This window comes from Macaca nemestrina, chromosome 13 (assembly GCF_043159975.1).
Source record: "Macaca nemestrina isolate mMacNem1 chromosome 13, mMacNem.hap1, whole genome shotgun sequence".
Taxonomy (NCBI): Eukaryota; Metazoa; Chordata; class Mammalia; order Primates; family Cercopithecidae; genus Macaca; species Macaca nemestrina.
Window position 1 is genome coordinate 117,323,825 of NC_092137.1, and position 15,161 is coordinate 117,338,985.

At 44.2% G+C, this 15,161-nt stretch overlaps 1 protein-coding gene across 11 annotated transcripts in view; it reads left to right on the forward strand.

Annotated features, from left to right (window-relative positions):
* The window catches only part of LOC105490113 (regulatory factor X8), an 84,085-nt gene that overhangs the window by 37,651 nt on the left and 31,273 nt on the right, over positions 1-15,161 (forward strand). For all 11 annotated transcript variants that reach the window (XM_071077243.1, XM_071077248.1, XM_071077239.1 and 8 more), the window contains one exon: positions 13,687-13,750. In XM_071077243.1, the coding sequence (XP_070933344.1) occupies positions 13,687-13,750 (64 nt within the window). The remainder of the gene's footprint in view (positions 1-13,686; positions 13,751-15,161) is intronic.

The following is a 15,161-nucleotide window of genomic DNA, read 5'->3' on the forward strand; positions in this document are numbered from 1 at the left end:
AAGCCAGAAGGAAGTGGCACAAAAGGTTTCAAGGGCTGAGATAAGAACTGTCAACCACAATTTCTACATCCAGCAAATTTATTTTCAAGAATGAAAGGGAAATAAAAATATTCCCAGGCAAAGGAAAACCAAAAGAATTTGTCACTAGCTGACTCACCCTTGGAGATCAGCTAAAGAAAATTTTTCGATGAGAAAGGAAATGATAACAGAATGTTGGAGTATCAGAAAAAAACAATGGGAAGAGCAGAAATATGGGAGACATACAGTACGCTGTCCTTTTTGTCACAAGTTCTGTGAATCACATTTGATGAAACAAAAATTATGCCTCCATCTGGTACTTGAGACAATGATATTTAAAAGTGGGGAAGGTAAAGAGGCCTAAATGGAAAAAAGATTTCCACACCTCAAAGTGGTGAAACATCGGCAACAACAGACTGTGCTAAGTCACACGTGTCTATTGTAATACTCATGTGACCCCATGAGAACTATGTCAAGAGATGTACTCAAAATCACGACAATTACATCAAGATAGAGTCCTCAATGCTGTTTAAAGGAATCCTCAGAAAGGCAAGAAAAGAGAAATCGAAGAATAAGAACCAAAGGAAACAAATAGAAAACAAGTAATAAAATGGCAGACTTAGGTGCTAACGTTACCAATTACCTTAAATGTAAATTATCTTACATAATCAGTCAAAAGACAAGACAGAGTGAAGTTAAAAACAAAAATGACTCAAGTATATACTGTTGCCAAGAAACTCACTTCAAATTCAACAACATAGGCAGGTTGAAAGTAAATGGATGGAAAAGATGTAACATGCAAACATTAATCCACAGATAGCAGGAGTGGCTATGTTCATATCTAAGAAAGCACACTTCAGAGCAAAGAAAATTACTAGGGACAAAAAGGGACTGACGTAGTCCATTTTCTGTTGCTTATAACAGAATACCTGAAACTAGGTAATTTATAAGGAAAATGAGTTTATTTCTTACAGTTATGAAGGCTGAGAAGTCTACGTTCAAGGGGCCATATCCGGTGAGGGCCTTCTTGCTGACAGGGACCCTCTGCAGAGTCCCGAGTTGGCCCACGACATCACATGGCAAGGGTGTGCTGGCTCAGGTCTCTCCCTCTTCTACAAAGCCACCAGTCTCATTCCCGTGATAACCCATTAATCCATGAATTCATGAATTCTTAAGGGCAGGGCCCTCATGACCGAATCACCTACCTCTTAAAGGCCTCACCTCTCAATACTGCCACATTGAGGATTAAATTTCAACATGAGGGCCAGGCGCAGTGGCTCACGCCTGTAATCCCAGTACTTTGGGAGGCAGGGGTGGGCAGATCACGAGGTCAGGAGATCGAGACCATCGTGTTTAACACAGTGAAACCCCATCTCTACTAAAAATACAAAAACAAAATTAGCCAGGCATGGTGGCGGGCACCTGTAGTCCCAGCTACTCGGGAGGCTGAGGCAGGAGAATGGTGTGAATCTGGGAGACGGAGCTTGCAGTGAGCTGAGATCATGCCATTGCACTCCAGCCTGGGCGACAGAGCGAGACTGTCTCAAAAAAAAAAAAAAAAAAATTCAACATGAGTTTCAGAGGGACAAATATTCAAACCATAACAGGGACCTTATATAAAAGGATCAATCCACCAGGAAGACATAACCATCCTAAATGTGTGCACACTGAACAAACTGCCCTTTTTCTCGAGTAATGCTGTAACCGTACTTCAGTGAATTCGGGTTATTCTAGCAAGTCTCACCACTGCGCTAGGGATTCCCAAGACCACCGCCACTTGCAGAGATCCAGTAGAATGACTCACAGGACTTAGCATATAATTGTCCACATGGCTAAGATTTATGACAGTGACACTGTAAAGATACCCAGGGTCATGATGGAAAAAGAGGCGGAGTCTGGTGGAACCCTTGTGAGACTTCCTGTGTGCTATTCCCTCCCCCATGAGGGATCATACAAAGTGCACTCCTCCCCCAGCAATGAAATGCAGCAGCATGTGTTTGAGGTTTCTGCCCAGGGAAGCCCATTAGAGACTCGGCACCCAAAGCTTTTATTGAAAGCTGGTCCCATAAGCACCCTCTGTCTAGCACATGCCAACATTATAGACTCCTAAAAGGAAAGCAGGTGTTCGGCATAAACCATATTGTTTGTACAGTCTAGGCACAGGGAGCCACTCTTATCAGTTAACAGTTGACTGGGAACACTCCAAGAGCCAAGTTCCCAGACCCTAGCCAAGGGCCAAACTTGGCAGCAGAGCTTTCTACGGAGCGCAGTCTCAGGCCTGCAGTGTTATCTCTTTTCTGCACAGCTGCATAACCCTGTGGATATGCTTTAAAAAAGAAACATGACTTGGACTCTTTAAATGGGTGAATTGTGTAGTATATGAATTATCTCTCAATGAGTTTTTTTTTTTTTAATCCCAGCAAGATTTTCTTGTAGACATAGACAAGTTTCTTCTAAAAAGTTATGTGGAAAAGCAAATTGCTCAAACGAACTTGACAAAAAGGAATAAAATGGGAGGAGAACATTCTCCCTTATATTAAGGCTCACGGTAGAGCCACAGCAATCAGGATGGTGTGGTATTGGTGGCAGCATGGACACACAGATCACTGCAACCAAGTGGAAGATACAGAAATAGATCCACTTGGCTGCACGCGGTGGCTCACACCTGTAACCCTAGCATTTTGGGAAGCCAACAGGAGAATCGCTTGAACCTGGGAGGTGGAGGTTGCAGTAAGCCGAGATTGTGCCATTGCACTCCAGCCTGGGCGACGCAAGTGAAACTCCATCTCAAAAAAAAAAAAAAAAAAAAAAAACTACTCAAATATGTTGCACTGATTTTTGATAAAGGTACAAAATTAATTTGATGAAAGGTGCTGCTTTTCAATAAATGGTGCTGGAACAATTAGAAAACCACAGGCAAAAAAAAAAAAAAAAAAAAAGAGCCTCAATCTAATCTTCATAATGTATATGAAAATTAACTCAAAATGGATCATAGACTTAAATTTAAAACATAATACTAAACTTTAAAAACCTTGAAGGAAATCATTGAGACTTGCACACAAAAAGTTCTCAGACCAGACACCAGAAGTATGATCCATAAGAAGAAAATGTAAAGTTGGACCACATCAAAATCAAAACTTTTACTCTCAGAAAGCCCATGTGAAGAGGAGGGAAAGACAAGCTACAAATAGGAAGAAAACATTTGCTTGCAAACCACCATAACTGACCAAGGACTAGTATCTACAATATAGAAAGAAGGCTCAAAACTCAACAGTAAAAGAAACAATCCAATTAGAAAATGGGCAAAAGACATAAATATACGATATAATTAGAAAATGGGCAAAAGACATAAACATACGATACAGCAATTGTAAATAAGCACATGAGGGACACTCAGTCCATTAGTCACTGTGGAAATACAAATTAAAACCACAATGAGGCCAGGCATGGTGGCTCACACCTTAACCCCAGCACTTTGGGAGACTGAGGCAGGCGGATCACCTGAGGTCAGGAGTTCGAGACCAGCCTGACCAACATGGTGAAACCCCGTCTCTACTAAAATTACAAAAAATTAGCCAGGCATGGTGGTGGGTGCCTGTAACCCCAGGTACTCGGGAGGCTGAGCCAGGAGAATTGCTTGAACCCGGGAGGCGGAGGTTGCAGTGAGCCAAGATTGTGCCATTGCACTCCAGCCTGGGCAACGAGAGCAAAACTCCATCTCAAAAAGAAAGAAAGAAAACATAAAACCACAATGATGTATCACTACGCACCTACCAGATTGACTAAAATAAAATATAGTGATAGTACCCAATGCCAGCAAGGATGTAGAGAAGCTAGGTCACTCACACAATGGGAAGGTAAAATGTTCTAGCCACTCTGAAATACAGTTTAGCAGTTTTTTATTAAACCAGACATACAATTTACCATCCAAACCAGCAACTACACCTTGGGCATTTATTCTAAAGGCATGAGAACTTATATCCACGCAGAAACTTGAATGCAAACATTCATAGCAAGTTTATGTGTTAATAGCCCAAAACTAGAATCAGCCTAGATGTCCTTCAGTAGGTGACTGTAAATAAACTGATCTATCCATACTGTGGAACACTACTCAATAAAGAGGAATAAACTATTATTTGGAAGCAACCTAAGTGTCTATCAACTGATGAATGGATAAAGCAAATGTGGTACATACACACAGTGGAGTACTATTCAGCTATAAAATAGAATGAGATCCTGTCATTTGGAATAACATAAGAATGAATAAGATCTAATATTCACCAGCACAACAGGTGGTGATAGTCAATAATGATTTAATTGTATATTAAAAAAATAAAAGTACAATGGTATTGTTTGTAACACAAAGGATAAATGCTTGAAGTGATGGATACGCCATTTCTCCTGATGTGATTATTATACAGTGCCCATATCAAAATATCTCATGAACCCCATAGATATATACACCTACTATGTACCCACAAATATTAAAAATTAAAGAGGAACAAACTATTGACACACAACAACTTGAATAAATCTCCAGGGAATTTTGCTGAGTGAAAAAAACTCCAATCCCGAAAGGTTATATAGCATATGAGCCCATTTGTAAAATATTCTGAAATGACAACAGTTTTGAAATGGAGGACAGGTTAGTGGTTGCCAGAGGTTAGGGACGTAGGGGTGGGAGAAACAAGAGATGAATGTGGTTGTTTGTGGTGGTGGATACATGAACCTGCACAGGTGATACAATTGTATAGAAATAAATATACACACAAATGAGTTTAAGTAAAACTTGGGAAATTTAAGATCAGTGGAGTGTATCAGTGGCAGTATCTGGGTTGTGATATCACACCACAGTTTTTGCAAAATGTAACCTTTGGGAGAAACTAAGCAGAGTGTAAAAGAGATCTCTCTGAATTTTTCCTTTTCCTTTTCCTTTTCCTCTCCCTCCCCTTTCCCCTTCCCTCCCCTTTCCCTCCCCTCCCCTTCCCTCCCTTCCCTCCCTTCCCCTTTCCTCCCTTCCCCTTTCCCTCCCCTTTCCCTCCCCTCCCCCTACCCTCCCCTCCCCTTTCCCTCCCCTCCCCCTACCCTCCCCTCCCCTTTCCCTCCCCTTTCCCTCCCCTTTCCCTCCCCTCCCCTCCCCCTCCCCTCCCCCCTCCCCTTTCCCTCCCCTCCTCCTCCCCTCCCCCTCCCCTCCCCTCCCCTTCCCTCCCCTTCCCTCCTCCTTTTTTTTTTCTTTTCTTATCTCTTCTTTTCTCTTTCTCTTTTTTTCCTTTTTTTTTTTGAAACATCTGCCACCCAGGCTGGAGTGTGGTGACGTGGCATGATCATGGCTCACTGCAGCCTTGACTGCCTAGGCTGAAGCGATCCTCCTGCCTCAGCCTCCTGGGTAGCTGAGATCACAGGCATGCACCATCATACCTGGCAATTTTTTATTTTGTTTTTTTTGTAGAGAGAGGATCTTGTTGTGTTGTCCACACTGGTCTTGAACTCCTTGCCTCAAAGGATCCTCCTGCCTTAGTCTCCCAAGTAGCTGGCAACAGTTGGGAGCCAATGTACTTGGCTAATTTTTTTTATTTTTTGTTTTGTAAGAGACAGGTCTTACTATGTTGCCTAGGCTGGGCAACTCCTGGGCTTAAGTGATGCTCCTGCCTCAGCCTCCCAAAGTGCTGACATTACAGGTGTGAGCCACTGCACCCAGCCTGAATTATTTCTTACAAGTGCATGTAAATCTACAATTACCTTCATAAGAATTTCAATTAAAAATAATCAAGCAGAATCCTATAATTCAGGAAAAGACATCATGGCAAGCCGCATGAAGTATCCTCACAGCCCTTCCCTGCCCATTTCTCAGGGGGTTCGAGGTCTCGGGGTTTCTTCCGCTGACACCCACCCTCTCTTCTCACAGTTGGAGAGCACTCTCCTGGCATTTTCATCCGTGCGCACAGTTGCTTCTCCTCTGGACGCACAGGCATCGTGTCTTTAACAGAACTGGAGCAGGGCTACTTAGCAGAGGGAGGCCAGCAGCCAACAGAAGACCAGAGTGCTGCCCACCCGGAGGTGGTCAGTCCCCACGGTGTGCAGCTGTGTGTGCTCAGGGTGTGTTCTCACACACAGCTTTGCAGAGTGCGATCTCTGTTGTGTTTAAAATCCAGAAGCGAGTCCTCCAGCAAACCTACGATGAGTGTGTTGGTCTTTCCCCAATGTTTTATGCCTGGGTGAAGCAGCCACTTCTCTATGTGTGCAGCAATTGAGCAAAATTGATTTACAAAAACTCTCCTACTAATATTTGCCTAAGGAGGGAACTGGAATTTCATTTTGGTTGGGGGTGGGGGTGGTTAAAAAGAGCATGCCTTGCTAGGACCCTCTTAGAGTAGAACATGCAAGCTCTCCCAGATCAGTTCTCAGAGTCACTGAGCTGTGCACAGGCTGTTCAAGGGCATCTCATTTGTCTTTATCTCTTCTTTCTGGACCTTGTTTAAGGAAAGACATGGAAACACCAATAAGAGCATCGTCGTAGAGAGATTTGGCCATAAACCAGGATTGTAGCAAAGGGGTGACTTCTCTCACTACCACCAAGTACTCCAAAGAAGCATAGAATCTAATGAAAATAGATGTAGTATCAGGATAAGCTCCTATCTCCCTCCTATTGCTCCCATATTGCCCCGTAAGCCCCATAAGTTCAGAAATTCTGATTCCCAGGTCCCTGAACCTGCACATCCTGCTCCTCCCTCCACACCCCTGTGCTGGGGAGGGGAGAAGAGGTGCCCACAGATGCAGCAGGGGTGCTGTGACAGAGCCGGGAACCAGGGTGCTGGTGGTCCACTGAACTGGACACCTGGAGAGGTGGCTGAGCAGCAGGTGGGGGGCGTGCGTCTTCACTGGGGTGGGATGGGGGTTGTGGTGAATCATGCTGAAAAATGCAGAGGCAGCAACCGTCCTCACCAAGGAGAGAGCAAGATTTGATTTTTAAAACAAATGAACAGCCTGAGGCTATTTTTTTTTAATGAAAATGACCATAAATGTGCAATGTGTGCCATATGAACAAGACCACCTCACAAAGTCCAGCACATTCCGCTCCCTTCCTCCTCCCTAGTCAGGGCAGGATGGCCTCCCCAGACTCCAATCCCGTTTAGTTGTCAACCAGATTGAGGCTTGGACCTCGGTATAATTGCTGACCTAGAAATTCATGGAAAAATCCAGGCCAAAGTATAAAATACTTTATTATTGTCTAGGGGAACAGGGAAGTGGAGATTGTGTGTGTATATGTGTGGATGCACGTGTGTGTGCGTACGTGTGTATACATGCGTGCGTTATATCACATCTGGAGAAACAGCTCTGTGTAATTAACCTTTATTCTCTACCTCTTCGGCAAAATCCCTGGGTTTTGTTTCAAGGATAAACTTGTTGTCATTTTCCAAACATGAATCCCCATTCTATGTCATGTAAAGTCTGCAATCAGCCATTGGGAGTCTCAGGTTTCCCTTGGGGATATGTGGAAACTAAGCCTCGCCCTCACCCCTCCCGAAACACACACACACTTCTCTCTCACCATGTCAGCTTTCTCAACTCAGCTTATTAAAGGCCTTTAAAAAGCTTCTAAAACTGTTCCTTCAACTTTGTTCTTTGTTCTTCCACGCCTTTGTTCTTTTGCCAGCCATGAGCTCAGGGGGCTGCCTGGCGGGCCTGAGCCTGGGGAATGCAGGGCCGCGGGTCCACAGCTGGCCGTGCCTGCGATGGAGCAGAAGAGGGAGAGGTTCGTTTTCCAGGCTGCACCACGCTGGGGGTGAGCGGGTTCACAGGGAGCCAGCAGTGGTGGGCACCACAGCCTGGTGATGTCAGACACCAGCGGTTCTTTCAGAGGAGTCTCTCCAGCCCCAAGCAGGAGCCTGTTTTCCTTCTGTGTGTGCAGCTAAGGCCCCTGGAGGGGCTGAGAGTGGGGGCTGAGTCTTCCTGGGGCCAGGGCCCCCCACAAGGCCTCCGATGAGCCCCAGAGGGCCTCCCTCTCGGGTGTCCAAGTTGCAACCCGCTTTTTGGCCTTGTCCACCCTATGGTTTTCAAGGCTGGTTAGAACTTGCTAATGTTAAAAAATACGTATTACCTGGTTGTCGTCTGGCAGTTTAAAATACGTGTGTGGAGAATAACAGCCTAGACTGCACCCTTGCTTGCTTGGGAAAGGTTCAAAAAGGAGGTGCCGCTCTGAATCCCTCTCACATCAGGAACTGTATCATTTGTTCACAGCGTCGCTCACTTGCCCGTGTCCAACAGACAGATGCCCGTGCAATGCAACGTGTTATTTGCTGTCTGCCAGTGAAGCTTGACCCCCCAGGGGCTGAGTTTTGCCTCAAGAAGGTGAACGTGGATGTCTTACGCTTCCCACCCTTCCACAGGTCTCCCCCCCGGTCATCATTTTGCAATGAAGCTGTTCGTAAAATCGAATCTGTCAGGATACAGTTAAGTAATATAACAGTAATGGCCCCAATGCAGCAAACGACTAAACCACAGCACACAGGAGAACAGATTTTAGAGCAAGATTGTTCTTGCTAATTTGCAGTTTCAACAAATTGATATCCTCCTTTTTGCTTCTTGTGTACATTTTTTTTTTTTTTTTTTTTTTTTTGGTCACACATGTGGTTCTATCTTAAAAGACAGAATTGTAGGATAGGTAATATTCTACTCAGAAGTCAGAGCTAGGTCTCCAGCTCTGTGAATTCTGTTTGTCCTTCATCTGCAAATTGGGGATAATTCTTACCTACCTTCCTAATAGGTGTTCATGAGAACTAAGGTAAAACAAGTAAAACATTTAGGATGAGTAAGTGCTGAGTGTATTTTAATGATTAATGTTATTAGTATAATCAAAATTATATTAGTTTTTCAAAATCATAATGATATGTCTCAATGTGAATATACATATTTACTATTTTAACGTATGTAAAAATATTCATCAAGTCAAAGATATCTTCTCTTCATCAAAACCACAATAATTACTTCATGCGCTTTGAGGAAGAATTAACGATGAGAGCCTTTAATGATTGGAAGATGAAGCGCCTTTGCTCTGAAATCTGACACAGAACAAGTATGGCACATGAATTAGGTTTTGTTACATTTTTATCCTCTTACCTTTGTAATTGCTTCAAGTTGTTTCACCACTGGTTAGAGTGATTTGCGAGGGCAAGTTATGATGCCAAAATGATGTCAATGAAAGTCTGGACTAATGACAAATGATGTCAAAACCTGAGAATGTGAATGCAAATTGTAGTTAGACTAAAAACAATTAATGTCAAAAAGCATATTAAGCTAACTCTACATTTGAAAGACTTTATGGGAAAAATGAGACAAGATGAGTTATGTGCCATATAACAGTGTCTCAGTCCTCTCTATGCCTGCCTTTTTTAGACAAATTGATCATAAAAATTAAATGCGGTTTAATCTGTGTCTTCACTGTACTGAGTGAAGTGGACAATTTGCGAGTGCCCAGAAGAAACCAGGCCCTCCTCCATTGTCCCTGCATGAAGCCCAGAAGGAAACTTCAGACCATTGTGTAAGACCTGGGGGACCTCTGAGTCCCTGTGTGAGAGCTGGAAAAGGTCTTGGTGGGGGGCGATCACCAAATCCCAGTCCCTCCCTTTATAGCATGCAAAATTGAGGCCCTGGTGCTTCATGTGACTTGCTTAAAGCAATATAGCCAGCTAGCTGCAGAGCTGAACAAGGAGGCCTGTTCCATTGTGCTGTGGGAATTCTCAGCCCTCCTCCCTCCCTGGTCTTCCCCATCTGGGCTCTTCTCCCTCCATTCCCAGCTGACCCCGCCCTTCCCTCCAGTGGTTATTAAATCCTAACATCCTAGGCAGGGGTTGGCTTGGGCCCTGAGGAGCAGTCACTAACGGGGGCAGCTCCTGAGGAATGCGAATGACCCAAGGACTGGCCTGGGAGTCACTCCTGTGTCACGATCTGCCTTGTGCTCTGTTGTTTCCTCTGGCTCGGTGATTTGGCACTGCTAGAACATCACAGGCCTCAGAGAGCAGGTGGAGAAGACGCCTTTTGGACTGGAAGCCCGCCCTTCACAAAGAGGCCAGCCCCAGATGTTGTGTGTGGTTTCCTTCACGCTGTATTTTAGCAATGACTATGCTTTTGATCACAGCCTGATAAATGTCGCAAAGGCCTGACTCAGAGCCCCACTCTGGAAATGACGCAGGGGGCAGTGAGGCCAAAGACACAAAGCTGTGCCGGTGGGCACTCAGGGCTTCTGTCTGAAACGGCCACCTCCAGGCCTGCTCTGGCCGCCTCCTCTTGGGTGGTGGCCGTATGTGGAGAACTGCACCCTGGTGGAGTGCTGGTCTACCCCAGCCTCCCTTTCTAGCCTAGCACAGCCATGCCTGCAGTGTTCCCTCCTCTGAATCTGCCAGATCCTCAGTGACTTGAACTTGGACCCTCATGAATCCCCACCTTGCTGGTCTCAGTGACTCTCTGCTTACCTGCCTTGTAGCCCAACTATGTTACTGCCTCCGAATCCCCCGTCACTTGAATATTTTTGTGGTTCTTTGTTTGCAGAGGCCTCAGAAACTAGGTGATTTTAGAAAATAAATATGATCTCATTAAACCTACATGTTGACCCGTCTTGTGAGCCAGTCTCTTAAATTAGGGCATTCCAGAGGTGGAAAGAGACAGCCTTGCCTTTCGTTTGAACAGACGAATGTCTGTCCGGTCAGGTAGAGATGGGGACTTTTTCATAGATGACCCCATCTCTCCACGAGGTTGAAATATTTTCTCTTTCTCACCGTTAGGTTAATGCATAAAGTCTCCCAATTAAATGCTAAAAAGTAACATACTTCTCCCAGTGAGGATTCCTGCTATACACGGGCCCCTGCATGGCAGGCAGATCCCTTCAGGCTTCCCTGTAAAGATGAGGAGGGTGATGCCTCCTTCCTTTCGATTGCTGTTGAATTAAGCCCATATTCTACATTGAACGGAGGCAGAAACTTGGGAGTATCCTTTCGGAACTCAGAATAATTGAGAACATTCTCAGTCGTAATGAGCGTTACTCATTAGTCCAAAGCTCCCAGAGTCAGAGTGGAGGGAGAGGGTTGAGTGATGAAAAGTTGAGAGTTTTCCTTGTCATTCCTTTAAGTCTGAAACCAGACATTCTAGCTTTGAAATACCTGTTTCTGAGTAGCTATAGGAATGCTCTATGAGGATCAATGTCACTGTTCAAAATTGTTTAATATGGTGATGTGATGAACACCAACCAGATCAGGCTAACTGATCACATATGCAGGTCTCCTGAGCTCATCAAGCTGACAGTTGACAGAGATGTGCATTGTTGGACTAGCAAGAGAATTGGATGGCTCCCTGATGTATGTTTTCCTAGCACCCAACACTTCAGCTATCATAATCTTCACTCAACATCTTTGTGATTATTTGTGTAACATTTTTCCTCCCCCATAGGCTGTAATCTCTGTGAAAACAGACCTTGTCTCCCTGGATCACAGCTATATCCACCAAGGCCTGGCACAATGCCTGGCATTCAGTAGGCACTGATGAATGAATGAGAAATGGATTGATGATGGATGGATGGATGGTTGGATGGATGGATGAATGAATGGATGGAGCTCAGTGTATTCATTTTGTGGTCTTGCATTCATTTTCCAAAGAAAACGTATCAGGAGTAGCATGCTGACACAATGTGGAATTGGGGAGAAATTGCCTTCCTCCAGTTTAGTTGAAGAAAGTCTCACAAGTAATTTTTAGACATCTCTAAAGAGTGATGACCATATTTTCCTGATTAAATTTCTTTTCTATGAGCGCTTTATTTAGTGAAATTTCACTTCTGATATTTTCTTCTGTCTTATTTCATTCTAGTCTGTATTCTAAGTTTGATTATTTGTTGTTTTTCTTGCTATAATGTCCCAGTATCTGTGGCAATGGGCTGTTTATAAATTTTACCTGAAGAAACTGCATAATTGTCACACCTACCCAAGATATCATTGAGATGTGATGCATTCTTTTGGGCTGTCATAACAAAATACCACCGACTGGGTGGTTTAAGCAACAGAAATTTATTTTCTCGCAGTTCTAGAGGCTGGAAGTCCAAGATCAAGGTACCCCAAAGTTTGATTTCTGGTGAGGGCTCTCTTCCTGGCTTGCAGTCAGCTGCCTTCTTGCTGTGTCTTCACATGTTCCTTTTTTTTGTTCACATGGAGAGAGAAAGAGCAAGTTCTCTGGTGTCTTCTTATAAGGACACCAGTCCTGGATTGGATTAAGGCCCTATTCTTAGGACCTCATTTAACCTTAATTATCTCCTTAATAATCTTATTTACAAATACAGTCCCATTGAGGGCGAGGGCTTCAAAACAGGAATCTGGGGAGAAGGCAACTCAGTCCATAATACACGACAAATGGAATTCCTAAGACACTCCAAATTCTTTGCCTTTGGCTCCTCTAACGTTGCCCATCACCCTGTGTACATGTGCAGGGCTTATCCATATACCCTTTCAGGTTGAACAGATGCTGTGTCCTGCAGCCACTGGAAAGTCCAAGGTAAAATTTCTATTTTGATAACAACTGTTACTAAAAAATGAAGAGTGCCTTTCTGGTGGGTTTGTGTCTAGACCCTGAATCTGTGTGCCCTGTTTTGAAATAGAACATTATGTGGAAACATTTATCAGATGGGTATCAAGCATTCTGCCCAGTTTTCTATGACTTGGTTTGGAGAATGGACTGACCCAAACCTTCAGAAGAGAACCCCAGGGGCTTTCAAGAGGCTGCGGAGGACGTGTAACCATCCTATGTGGAAAGAAAGCCATTTTCCTCTACCTCCCCTCTGACTTCCACCGCCTCCCAGGTTCTCCTCACCTGGACGACCGTTGCCTAGCTTCCAGAAGCACAGCAAGAGGCTGCTGGCTTCCTCTTCTCTTTTTTATGTTCAGGTAGAGCTGAAACCATCAGGCAGGAGGATGTATGTTGACTTGGAGTAGACAGACCCACCAAAGTCATGTCTGCCCTTGGCTCGGCCACAACTCTGGGACTGAGTGGCGGGGAAGTGGGAGGAGACACCACCACCTCTGGCATCTTGAGAATGGACATTCCCTGGTGCAAGTGAACTGGGCTCACAGTTTCTTGAATGCCCATGATTAAAGAAAAAATGCGCCGTACTGCATAGATAGGACTGAGTCTGTTCTCCATTACGTATAAACTTCTCCATTATCATATATGAATCCAAGAGGCATGGTGAAATGAAATTTACATCTCTATTGTTAATTACCAGTTTCTTTGTTCTGTAAAGGTGTTCTTCTACACCCATCAACTCAGAGGATATTATGATTTCCGTATCAATCATTTAAAATGCACCAAAATCAAAAAGTAACAAGATTTCATGTTCATGATGGTTTTTCTTTTCCCACAGGAGTGAATTCTACCCATGACGATACCATATTCTTGCTTCTGAAAGGAATAAACCTTCAAAAAGAAATGAGTGGTTGTCCCAGTTACAGAAACGGACTTTTTAAAGCCCCAAGCTTGCGATCATTACCATTTGTGGATAGAAACATGGCAGAGGGGTTTTCAATAAAAGTTATACCCCTAAACAGATAACCTTGCTGCAAAAGAAACTTCATGCTTCTGCTCAGAGACAGGTGTCTTGCTAAAATTACTTCTCTGTTTTCTGTTCCTTCACAGTGGAGATGCCATCGCCTTTGAAAAATCTACTAATTATAACAGCATTATCCAACAGGAAGCAACAGTGAGTGTTGAATCAAATAGATTTACTATAATAGACCTAGACCCAGCAATACCAGTGATTGCTTAATTTGATCCAGCTATTTTTCTGTGTGTAATGTTCTTACTCCGGGTAACCCCTAACTGTTCACCCATCTGACCATGAATGTTCAGTGCCCACCACTTTCCATACACTGTGCCAAGACAGACGTAGTCTCTGTCCTTAAGGAACCTACTGTTTGGCTGCACATTCCCTGCTTAACTGTGTTTCTTCAGCTAAAATTAAAAAGGATATATAGGCTGTTGGCAATAAATGTATCTGAAGTGTCTCCCTATTACAGTTACAGCTCTTTGAATTAGGACACCAGAACTATGAATAACTAATGTATGACATCATGAGTTGATTTTATTTTAGTGGGCCAAAACGGTATGATAGTACTTGGATACTGCCTTAGTGCGGGCTGCAAATTACCATTGACAGGATGGCTTCCACAACAAACATTTATTTCTCACAGTTCCAGAGGTCGGAAGTCCCAGGTGCCAGCGTGGCCAGGTTACGGGAGGGCCCTCTTTCAGGTTGCAGACAACTTCTCATTGTGTGTCACGTGGTGGAAAGAGAGGGAACAAGCACTAATCTCATTCATGAGACCTCCACTTTTGTGACCTAATTACGCCCAAAGGCCCCACCTCCAAATACCATCACTTTGGGATTAGGGTTTTTTTGTTGTCGTCGTCGTGGTTTTGAGATGAAATCTCATTCTGTTGCCCCAGCTGATTCAAGCGATTATCCTGCCTCAGCTTCCCAAGTAGTTGGGATTACAGGTGCCCACCACCACACCGGCTAATTTTTGTATTTTTCGTAGAGACAGGGTTTCACAAGTTGGCCAGGCTGGTCTCGAACTCCTGGTCTCAAGCGATCTGCCCCCCTCGGCCTCCCAAAGTGCTGGGATTACAGGAGTAAGCCACCACGCCCAGCCGGGATTAGGACCTGGGCGGGATACCAACATTCTGTCCATAACAGATACTGTCTTGTTGACAAGTGTCATTGAACAGGTAACCTTTTATAAACGTGTTTTGTGACCAGCCTTCATGAGGGCTGAATAGGTTGTGAAAGAACAGCTAAAAACAAACAAAGCCCCTCTACTTAAGTAGAACACAGTTGTGTAGTTGGGAAGCTAAGCTAGACGTGGAACAATGGGTATCATGTCGAATGGGCAGTTCAGGCCATGGGTGGTTTGGGAACTCCAAATTGGGGTGGGGAAGAGGGGTTATGGGAGGCAAGAGTGAGTAGGGAGCACTGCACTAAAGAGTGTGGTTCCTACTGTTGCTGTGACAAATTAGCACAAACTCAGTGACTTAAAACAACACAAATTTATTACCATACAGCCCTGGAAGTCATAATGCCAACACCATTCTCACCAGACTAAGATCAATGT